The following is a 12436-nucleotide window of genomic DNA, read 5'->3' on the forward strand; positions in this document are numbered from 1 at the left end:
AAATACATGTAGTCATTGGAAACCTAATCAAAACACTAACCAAAAGAAAAGTGGTATCACTTCATCATTAGATTGAGTTGACTTTAAGACAGGAAGCATTCTAGAGATAAAGAGATTCAATATCCTGTCAGGATATAACAATTCTAGGGGCAGCTGGGTGGTTCAGTGGTTGAGTATCTGCCTTTAGCTCAGGTCATGATCCCAGAGTTCTGGGATCAAGTACCACATCAGGCTCCCTGTGGGGAGCCTGCTTCTCCCTCTTCCTATGTCTCTCTGCCTCTCTCTATATAGCTCTCATGAATAAATAAATAAAAATCTTTTAAAAAGAGGATATAACAATTCTAAAATTACATATGTCTGATACAGCTTATGATATCAAAGGCTGTATTATGAGTGAAGAACACTAGAAATCAGCAACCAGAAAGGAGCTATATAACTAGAAACTGTGCAAAATAAGGGTCAAAGAAGCAATGACAATGGAAATGTTACATACTGAATGATAATTAAAATATAGAAACTTGTGGATGTGATTTTGTAAAAATTGTGTAGTACCATTTATGAGATAAAAAGTAGTATTGTTAAAATGTATTAAAAACCTAAAAAAATTGTTTTTTTTAAAAAAATAAATTTTAGTATATCGATAAAAGGGAAAATTTTCTAGGAAGATGTCCATTAACAGAATTATTCAAGAAAAAGACTAAAACTTGAATAAATTAACCTTAGAAGACATTAAAAAAATAGAAAAAATAGAAAATATCTCCTCTTCCAAAAAGACCTAGGCCCAGACCATCTGATATGAAACATTTTCAAACCTTAAAGGAACCTATACAGCTTCTACTATATAAGCTATTGAAGAAAAATATAAATGGCATAAGTTTTATTTTAAATTAAAAAATTTTAAAATAATTTGTAAATAAGTAAGTATAAAAAGATTATAAATCATATTTATTAAATAAGATAATGCTAGCTTCTTTTAAAAATTAAAAATGTAAAATGGCTCCAATATCATGAAAACATTTTTTGTTCACTTTTGCAGCTTCTGTTCCAATGGTAATTCAGAAAAAATTAAAATTTTTTGGAAGAGACAAAAATATAATTAATTTAAAATGCCTACCTAGAAAACAGAAAACCCAAGACAACTGAAAAGCAGCTAGAATAAGGGAGTTCAATGAACTGGCATCACACAAAATAACCATTCAAAAATTAATATCTTCAGGTGCCTGGCTGGCTCAGTTGGTGGAGCATGCAACTCTTGATCTCAGAGTTCTAAATTCCAGCCCCATTCCAGGTAAGTATAGAGATTACTTGAAAATAAAATCTAAAAAAAAAATTAATATCTTTACTAGTCATCAATTAGAAAATACAATGGTTAAAAAAATCCCATTTCCAACAGCAACAAAAACTGCAGTATGCCTATTCAGACATAACAAGAAATATTCAAGACATATACGAAGCAAGATATAATTTCCTCTTTCTAAAATATCAACAAACACCAAAATGAATGGAGAAATAAACCATGTTCATCTCTCTCAAACCACTCTCTAAATTCAATGCAATTCCAATTTTTAAAAGTTCCAACTGAATTTTTATTACCACAGCAAAAATGATTCTAAAGATCATCTAGAAGATCAAAAATCAGTAAGTTAAAAAGAAAAAAATGAAGGCCTTAGCTTACCACATAATAATGAACCTAGAAATACACTGTTGGAATAATTAAAATAGTAATGTACTGGCATAGAGAAATCAATCAATGCAACAGTGTGGTGGGTCCAGAAACAGATATATGTATCTAGACAGAAATTTAGCATAAAGTTTGTATTTCAAGTTAGCAGCAAAAGTGGAGAAGGACAGTTATTAAGGAAATTATGGTGGAACAAGGGCAAGGGGTTACCTACCCATTTGGGGCCCTAACTTAAGCATAGACAAGAATAGATTTTGAAAAAAAAAAAAGAAAAAAAAAAAGAATAGATTTTGAGTGAGTTAAATTGATAAATTGGGAAGACCTTCTTGAAGGATACAGTAACACATTCTGCAATGAAAAGGACTGAAAAATTTGACAATGTAAATGCCACAAATGTCAAAGTTCTTTTTTTTTAAGGTTTATTTATTTATTTGAGAGGGAGAGAAGACAGAAGGAGGGGTGGGGGGAGAGAGAATCCTCAATCTGACTCCCCACTAAGCGTGGAGCCCAACATGGAGCTCAACCACAGGACCCCGAGGTCATGACCTGAGCCAAAATCAAGAGTTGGCGGCTTAACAGATGAAGCCACCCAGGCACCCCCAAATGTCAAAGTTCTCTAGAGCAAATGACTTATGAAGTTAATGGGCTTCATAATTGTATTTTACATAAAGCACAAAAAAAGCAAAAGACTAGTTACTTGATTAAGGATGCAGGGGGAAAAACGGGAGTAATAGAAAAGGAACATGGGGGGTGGGAGAGCATCTGGGTCCTCATAAAATATTTCCTTCCTGTTCTGTTTCTTTCTTTTTTTTTTTTTCTTTTTAAGATTTTATTTATTTATTTTTGAGAGTGAGAGAGCAAGTGAGCAGGGGGAGGAGCAGAGTGGGAAGGAGAGGGCACCAGGGGGAAAGGATCTCAAGCAGACTCCTCACTGAGTGCAGAATCTGATGCAGGACTCAATTTCACAACCTTAAGATCATGGCCTGAGCCAAAACCAACAGTTGGATGCTGAACTGACTGAGCCACCCAGGTGCCCCATCCTTCATATTGTGTTTCTTAATCTAGATGCTGACACATGAGGATGGCTTAGATTGCAAAATTTCAGAGGGTATACACTTATGATATGAGTACTTTTCTGTGATAAATTTAGGGAGGAGTAGCATAAAGAAATAGAGAGGAGGGACAGGAGAAATCAAGATAAAGTTTTACTTTTGATTTTAAATAAATCTGTGTTTTATATATTTACTAAGAAGCATACATTATTTACATATTTTTTAAAAGTGAAAAATGAAAAAGAAAAAGGCCACATATGTGACATACAGCAGTCAAGACTTATGATCCAAGAACAATCAAGACAATTCTATAGGGCACACTCTACCTGTGAATCTAACATGCTGGAAATTTCACGTGCACTGACATTTACTTCGTCCAACTGCAAGCAAAACAAGTTTCTGGCAACCTGGACAAAATCTGAAATGGAATACACTTTAGTAGGAACATAGCATTTAACCTCATCTAAATACATCTTACCCTTTTCTAAATGAAGTTGAAGTTATGCATTATAACTAAGGCTTCAAACTTAACTTACTTTTCAGTGGATTACCTTAAAGTAGTATTAGCTCAAGTGACAAATTAATTTACAAACTCAAAAAGTGACAGATAAACTGGTTTTAACTTACCTTTGTTAACTGTGCTGAAGTTATAGATCAGTTAAGACAACAAGAAAGCATATACCTATCACAGGCATATCTATTTCTGCAACTCTTTTACTGTGAGCAAGAACTTTCTCTGAAACATAGGACAATATTGTGACTTACAGCTTTTCTAGTTAGAGCTGGAGGTTTAATAATAACAATAGTAGCAGCTAATATTTTATATAACAGCCTGTGTGCTAGGCACAGTACTTTGCAATTTCATTCTCTAAACAATTTTCTGAGGTAGGTACTCCTATCCTCTCCCTTCTACATTGCAGCTAAGAAGTTAACTGCCAAACTTCCCTTGGCCACATGGCAAGTAAGTAGCAGAACAGAATTCCAAATTAAGATCTGACTCCAAGGAATATACTCTTAACAACAGTTAAGATTGCCCCATGCTGGCTAGCAAACTGTAAGCTTCTTCAGACATGTGGGGGACCCATTCATCTATGTATCTTCAAATGTTTTAATTTTAGCTATTCTATTTTTAACTTCCAAATATCCTGTTTGTACTCTCTGATGGTTTCTATTCTACAATATACTACACTTTATTTCCTGGATGCTTTCTCTTTGTTTACCTTTTCAAAGATGTTCATTGTGTCTGAAGCTCTCTCCTGCTCTTGCATTATTCCTCCTTTTTTCAGGGTTCTTGTTTTTCTCTTTGTCACATAGTTTTGGGCTCTTATATTTTACGTTGGAGAATTTCTCCAAATGTCCAACGACCCTTGGCTACGAGTTCATGTTTAAGAAGAATCATCACAATAACTCTGATTGGAAATTTTGTGTACAAAGCTTGACTTGTCATCTGGCAATTTCACTACAGAGCAACCAGGTGGCCAAATGACATTTTGGGGCAGCTTCTTTAGTAGAGAATCTTACAATCTCTTGCCTGTAGAGTATAAACATGACTGCAAAGTTCACCAAGTAATCTGGGTGTGGTTGTGAGTGATAACTCATCACACACTCCTCTAAATTCCCTGACTGCTGGCAACTACAGGTTCAGGATCTCTCTGGTTTAATTCCTCAAGAGAATATACTTCTTTTCCTTTGCAGGTATAAGGGACTGTTTGATCCTGGGCTGCCTGAGAGGGGGCAGGTAATAGCATACATAAAAGCTTCTATACAGATTTCTAACAACCCTATTTGAAATGCCCTGCCTACACCTAGCCTTCAGAAGTACGTGATATTTTTAATTCCTAAGCCATTTCAGGGACAGATCAGCTTGTTTCAGCTTGTTGTTGTTCTTCTATTGCTTTAGACATTTGGGCTTTATTGCTTCTACTCACTAATTCACTTACTTTCCTCATCCACATACTGTCCTTACATATCATAGTTTTGGTTAATACATGCAATTCTGTTTTCTGTTCCCCTCCCTATTTGGGGGTGATTTTCAAAAGGAGAGGAAAGCAAATGTATATTTTTTCCATTACCTTGAAACCAAAAAGTGAATTCTTTTTTAGCAATACAGATACTTCACAATGATACAATGTTGCATCTATTGAATAACAAAAAAAATTAAATACTGAATGCTGTCAAAGATATAAAATACTGTTACATTCAAACATTACTAGTGGTAGAACAAATACATGTGTGAAATGTCTCTTGAAAAGAACTTATTAATATCTATCAAAAGTTTAAACCACTTTATCCTAAAGAAAGTTTAGAAGTTTATCCTAAGAAAGAGAAGGGGAAAAAAAAACCCTATGATATTAAATATAAGCATTTATAATATCAGCTATTGAGAAACCACCAAAATTCCCCACAAGTAGAAAGGCTTAATATTATAGTACATCAACTAAGTATGTCAATATTATGCTAATTTTAATAAGAAAAATTATACAGCATCATAAAAATACTTATTCTGTTATATTAGCTGAAAAAAAGTATGAAATTCCACAGCAGTGGAATTAGAACTTCTATACTTTGTATTGTTTTTATTATTACCAAAGAAATGTTCATGCGATAAATAACAAACAAAAAAGGAGGATAGAATGATGATATTTTAGAGCTGGAAGATTCTAGGGTCTCCTTTCTGCTGACCCAGCCAGGCCAGTAATTCTAGACAACATTTTTAGGTACTGACTAAGGAACTTGAAATAGATGTGGTCTTATTTTTCTCTCTCCTTCTAAAGAAGATGCATTCCTAATGAAAATAGGTCACCATAACTCTCCTACCAAGTTTCTGTGATGACATAACACGATAAACCTAATATTACCTCCAAAAGACACTGTCCCCTTTGGGTCTATTTGCACTTGCTGTCTCAGGGCTTGCTGTTGTTCCTTTGTAGGCTGAATTCCAAGATAATCTAGAGCCTGGAAGGAAAAGGACTCAGGTGAAGTAATTTTTCAAATCTCCAAAGAATAAAACTTCATTACAGCTTTATTTTACAACGCAGTGAAAAGAATCAGTATTGGGAACAGGAACCAGAATAACATGCCCAGAGAAAGTCTGTTGACTATTTATGGATTAATTTTCTATGAAATACAGTTTCCTGATTTCACCACCACTTCAGTATTTTGGTGTGTTTTTTTTGTTTTTGTTTTGTTTTGCAAGACTAGCACTTTGGCTAATGCCAAATTAACAAGCATAGCCCTAGAACCAAAACTCAATTTCTTAGTTGCAAATATGTGATATGGGAGAAGAAAAAATTATCAAGGAAATTCTATTAAATCAGATTAAGCATTAATTTCTAAAAGTAGCACTACAAAACTTGGATATTTTGTTAATAAACGAGATCATAACTAAAGTTGATAGGAATTGGGTTAAATACAAAATATTCTAATTTTCGCTTATTTAGAGGCAAGCTTACAGACAGTAAAATAGAAAGCTTTCTCTGGAATCCACCTCTATCTTCCCTTGTTTTTCTTTTCTTTACCTTCTTTTAGTACCCATAGCAGATTAAAAATTCAAAGACTGTTGTATTCCAGTGTTCATTCTCTTTTTGTTCTTTAGTAACAGAACCACAGTTTTAGTTAGAAATCCTGCCATCTGGCTAAAAGATGTTTCTCAGTCCACTTTGAGGCTTGAAACATGAGAGTATGTACTGGTCAAGGAAATGAAAGGTGAAGTATTGTGGGGTTCTTCTGGGGCTTTCAAAAGTATATGTAAAGTATTCATGTCCCTTCTCTTTCGCTCTCTGGGCTTAATTTAAAAAGGAAAGAAAGATAGAAGGAAAGAAAGATGGAAGAAAGGATCTATTCCAGCAGTCATTTCGGTTCATGAGCTACTTCAATAAAGATAATGGAGCAAAAAAAAAAATAAAAAAAAAATAAAAAAATAAAAAATAAAAAAAAAAAAGATAATGGAGCAGAAGGATAGAGCATGTGTCCCTGACACTGTAGAACTTTACCAGCCCTGGATTACACACTTTAAGGCTTCCTGGTGTGAAAGAAATAAATTTGTAATGGAAACCACTTTTATTTTAGGTTCTCCAGTTATATATATATAAGCAAAACCTAATCTTAACTAATACATAGAGCCTGACTAGATGCCTTATTACTGGATTCTGGCAAGAATATATTTCAATGTCAATCATATTAAACCTATAAAGTAGGTAGAGTTGAATATTGGTTAATTGTTCCTTATAAATTCCTCCCTCCTTTGGAATCTGCTCATTCATCATTTTGTTGACCAAATATTTACAAAGTGCTAGGTCAGGTACTACAGTATGCAAAAGGAACAAGAAGATACAGCTACCCATAAAGAGCTATAGTCTCTAGGGTGAGATAACATGTAAATAAATGTAACTAGTGCAATATGTAATTTAATAGAAGGGTGTACAGGAAATACATACTGGTTAATGTATAAAGGTGGCTGGGCACAGTGAGAGAAGGAGACAGGTGAGATGGATACTAGGAAAGATTCAGTCAAAAGTGATTCTAGGGGTCTGTGGGTGGTTAAATCTGTTGAACATCTGCCTTTGCTCAGGTCATGACCCTAGGACCCACATATGGCTCTCGGCTTAGCGAGGAATCTGCTTCTCCCTCTTCCTCTGCCTGCCCCTCCACCTACTTGTGCACTCACGCCCTCTCTCTCTCTTAAATAAAAATAATATTAAAAAAAAAGTGGGGATCCCTGGGTGGCGCAGCGGTTTGGCGCCTGCCTTTGGCCCAGGGCGCGATCCTGGAGACCCGGGATCGAGTCCCACATCGGGCTCCCGGTGCATGGAGCCTGCTTCTCCCTCCGCCTGTGTCTCTGCCTCTCTCTCTCTCTCTGTGACTATCATAAATAAATAAAAAATTAAAAAAAAAATATTAAAAAAAAAGTGATTGTAGAGCACAGCTAAGCATCATCTGCTTGCCTGTCTACAGAGTCATAAGTATTTGCCTTGTATAACGTGGCAATATGGTTCTTGACTTTTGGTGTTCTTTCCCTAAAAATGTTCCAAACACACACAGAAAGAGAACATCCATGTATTCAACTACTCACTAGTATTTGCTTGAAATCATATGTATTTTTAAGAAACAAACATAGACTTGGTTGAAAGCTCTCTATTGTTCCTCAGCAGAAACCACTATCCTAAGGTTGCTGTATCCTTCTTGTCCATGATTTGATACCATTACCACATATATTCCCTAATGTTATGAACTTTTGTGCACTTAAAATTTTACGTCAATAGTATACTATAAACATATTTATATTTTTATTTTTACCTCAAGATTATTGGTTAATATTCTTATCTGTGAAACTAGTTTAAATGGTATCCCATTGTATGAATACAAATTAAACATTCTCTGATTGATGAGCTTTTATAATTGCTCCAATTTATTTTATTACAAAACATCACACATATCTCCTTGTATGGATGTGTGAAATTTTCTCTACAGTATATGCCCAGAAGAGAAAATGCTGAGTCACATGCATTGTGTATATATATATATATATATATACATATATATATAGTCAACTTTAGATATTGAAAAATTGCTCTCCTAACTAGTTGTAGCAATTTACACACACCACTAGTATAAGATCTCTTAGTTTTCTATATTAAGAGCATTTGCTGTTTTCACACTTTAAATTTTGTCAATATGTTGAATATGAAACAGTACATTGTTAAATTCCCCTAGTTACAAGTGAGATTAAACTTCTTTTATATGTTTATTAGTGATGTTTTTGACTCATAAATCTCTTAGCAATATGTTTTAAATTCTCATACATATTTTTGAAGTATTTTTTGCTAGTGATTCCTAATTTGGTGGCATTCTCCCAAATACGAAAACAAAAAATGTCTCTAGACATTGCCAAATGTCATCTAAGGCAAAAAAAAAAAAAAAAAAAAAAGACAAAACCCCACAAAAAACCCAAAAAACAAAGCACCCCCAACCTTGAGAACTACCGCTCCAAAAACAAACACTATTTAGCAGTTTGGTGTATAATTTTCTACATTTTTTCTATGATTATAGCACCTATATATTAAATATACATAAATTATGTATTTATTACAATAATTAAATAATTATACTATATACAGCATTGTATGCCTTTTAATTAGCAATAATCGCACCTTGGATAAACCTCATTGGCTATGATACTGCCACTGCACAAAGCTTGTAATGCCTTTTAAAATTATCAATATATTATAGCTTTCTATTTTGTACATTTTAACATCTTTTGTATGCTTTTTAAAACTGCTGTAATAGTGCATTAGCATTCAAGTATATATACTTCAAATTTTGAATGTAACCAAACATTGTATAAGTAAGTCCCTTTTGAACTCCCAAGAGGTAATACCTGTCATATATTTGGTTAATATTCCTAAGTATTTTATAATATTTGATATAAACTAAAAACTAATATGTAAAGGAGGGCAATAAAATAAAAATTCCATGAATCCATTTAAGAATTATAAAACTAAAAAAAACTAAAAACAACAACAACAACAACAAAAAAGAATTATAAAACTGCCAAGAGTGCTGAATTCATGTCACTACATACTTCTGTCTTACTCTACAAGAGGTAACTACTACTGAACTGTGGGATTATCATTCCCACGTGATTTATTTTAAAGTTGGTCACATACATAGGTACCTCTAACGTTATTTTGTTTTGCTATGTTTCAGCTTAAAAATGCTGCATATAGAATTCTGAAACTTGCTTTCTTCACCCTACAGTGTGGTTTCATCACTCATCCATGCTATTATATGCTATTGTAACATCAGCACATTACTTTCAATGATAAATATCTGATTAGATGAATATGTCACAATTTATTCATCCATCCTCCAGTACATTGGGGTTTTCTGCTTACTGGCAATGCAACAATGAACATTCTTATACATATCTACTCTAGCACATGCATACAACTTTCTTTAGGGTGTATATTCAGGAAAAGTATTGGTAAGTCTTTTTTTGATTGATTGTAGGACTTTTAAAAATATTTTGGATAGCAATATTTTATGTTATGTGTGTTATAAATATTTTCTCACTGTTTTAGCATATTTAGCATTTTTACTTTTTTATATTCTCTTTACGGAGTTCTTTATGGACAGTTCCCAGGCATGTGTGCATACCATTATTTCACGGTTTTATAAATATATATGATGAGGTGCGTGGGTGGCTCAGTTGGTTAAACATCCCACTCTTGATCTCAGCTTAGGTCTTGATCTCAAGAACAAATTCAAGCCCCTTGTTGGGCTCCACGCCCAGCATGGAGCCTACTTTAAATAAACAAACAAACTAATTAATATTAAAAAATATATGATGAATATTTTAAAAATAGTTTGAGTTTTGTATAAATGGTACCATACTGTATATATCAATATGTGACTTTTTGTTTTAATAACAAGATTTCTTGAGATATAATTCACATACCACAAGGCTCATCATTTTAGTGCATAGTTTTGAAGCTTTCACTATACTGACCAGTTGGGCATCATCACCACAAACTCTAGAAAATTTCCATCACCCTAAAAGGAAACCTTATACTCACTAGCAGTCACTTGCCCCTAGCTACAGGCAACCACTAATCTGTGTTCTATCTCTATGGATATGCCTATTCTGGGCATATCATATTAATAGACTCATATTTGCGGCTTTTTGTGTCTGGCGTCTTTCACTTAATGTTTCAAATTTTATCTATGTTCCAACAAGTATTAGAACTTTATCCCTTTTATAGCCCAATACTAACCTATTATATGTATATACATTTTGTTTATCCTTTTTAAGTAAAAAAAAAAAAAAAAAGAAAGAAAAAAGTGAATCAAGAATAAAAGTGAGAAACCAGATATTATTATAAAAATACTAGGTAGATCATAACAAATTAGAAGCTCAGTGGTGAAGTAGCAGATGGCTGCAAAGACACAGTTAACAAAGAAATAATGTCTCAACTCAAGTTAAAACACTAGGCAATAACAAGCATTTAAGTTTGGAAGAGGCTTATTAGACTTAAAGTATCATAAAAGCATTGTATGTTAAAAAGAACCGTGAAGATTTTGATTAACTTGCCACTGGGTTAAATATGCATGTTAAAATTTTAAGGTAATCACTAAAAAAAAAATAACAAAAGAAAGCATAATTTCTAAGTAAGTTAGGGGAAAAGAAGTAAAATTCAAACCCACCAACCAGATAGTCAAACATAATCAAACCAAAGAATACAACAAAGAGGGAGGCAGAAAGAAGTGGCTGTAAGAAGCACAAAAAAATTATTTTAATAAAATGGCAGAAATAAATCAAAATGCATTATAATTAAAATTAATTATAAAGTATATGGAACAATGGGAACTCTTACTTAAGACTAGTGGGAATGAAAACGTGTAAAACTACTTTAGAAAACAATTCACCAATCCAACAATTATTTTCTGAGCAGATACTAATGAGCCATGCGTTTTTTTAGGAACTGGAGAAAAAGAAATGAAAATTTTGGCAATACCTCAAGTACCACTGAAGGTAAACAAACACTGACTTCATAATGTTTTAGTAAATCAATTCCTAAAACACCATATAATGAGGGGTGCCTGGTAGCTCAGTCAGTTAAGCATCCGACTCTTGATTTTGGCTCAGGTCGTAATCTCTGGGTCGGGAGATCGAGCCCTGCGTTGGGCTCTGTGCTGGGCATGGAGCCTGCTTAAGATTCTCTCTCCCTCTCTTCTGCCTCTCTTTCTTCTTTTCTCTTTCTCAAAAAAACAAAAGCATATAAATGATAAACTTGAAATTTAGAGGAGAGGAGTATATGATCAAGAAGAAACAAACAGGCAATATCACAAATTCTGATTCTTAGCTGGGTGTTGGGTACAGGTGTGTTTATTGTTCTTTAAACTGTATATGTACAATATAACCATTCTGTGTTTGACTGATATTTTCATACAAAGAAATAAAAACAATTTTACAAAAGCAATGCAAACAAAACATCTATCACAGAAGGTACAAGATGTCATTATTATCATACTAAGTAATAATAAAATTACAAAATGCAATCAGCTACAATGGAAATGGATCTATAGCCAAACTTAGAGATTTATTCTGGATGAATACAGCATGTCAGTGAGGTAAGCTCATAAATTTAAATGGGAAACAATTTATTTTTGTCAAAAAACAGGTTCCAAAAATTTCTTGAATAAATAATGTCATCTTTTAACCTTAAACAAAATGCAAATTTTTTAATTGGACAAATAAATGCCTTAGCTCTTTCTAATGTCTGAATGATGAATTTTTAAAATGTCACTTCTTTACAATATTCGTCACATACTGCCCAATCTAATACAAAGAACATCTCATTAACTGTAATCAGACACTGGGTATGCCATCGCTCACTACAGCTTTCTTCAAATGTTACAGAAATGGCAAGAGGTAAAGTAAATATCAGCGAAATGGCATCTGTATTCCAAAGCATCCTTCTCAGGTACAAAAATACGGATAGCATAGAAGCACAATAATTCTTGGTTTTTAAGCCAGCTAATAAACTTATACCTATTTGCTGTATTTACCATGCCTACTTATAAGTTTAACATTAGGATTAATGAGACCCATAGTACTCATAAAAATGCTTTAAAAAATATAGCACTGAAAATAACTATGGTGAAATTATTTTTAAATATCTGTATATTAAATCATCCTCAGAGT

General features: G+C 33.3%; 1 protein-coding gene and 1 pseudogene across 8 annotated transcripts in view; both read right to left on the reverse strand.

The window, feature by feature from the left end:
• Positions 1–12436, reverse strand: part of STXBP4 (syntaxin binding protein 4) — a 158071-nt gene that overhangs the window by 107343 nt on the left and 38292 nt on the right. For all 8 annotated transcript variants that reach the window (XM_041724131.1, XM_041724126.1, XM_041724128.1 and 5 more), the window contains 2 exons: positions 5592–5688; positions 3060–3151 (listed from right to left, as the gene is read on the reverse strand). In XM_041724131.1, the coding sequence (XP_041580065.1) occupies positions 3060–3151; positions 5592–5688 (189 nt within the window). The remainder of the gene's footprint in view (positions 1–3059; positions 3152–5591; positions 5689–12436) is intronic.
• Positions 8805–8927, reverse strand: LOC121474393 (annotated as a pseudogene).

The sequence above is a fragment of the Vulpes lagopus genome, chromosome 12 (assembly GCF_018345385.1).
Source record: "Vulpes lagopus strain Blue_001 chromosome 12, ASM1834538v1, whole genome shotgun sequence".
Taxonomy (NCBI): domain Eukaryota; kingdom Metazoa; phylum Chordata; class Mammalia; order Carnivora; family Canidae; genus Vulpes; species Vulpes lagopus.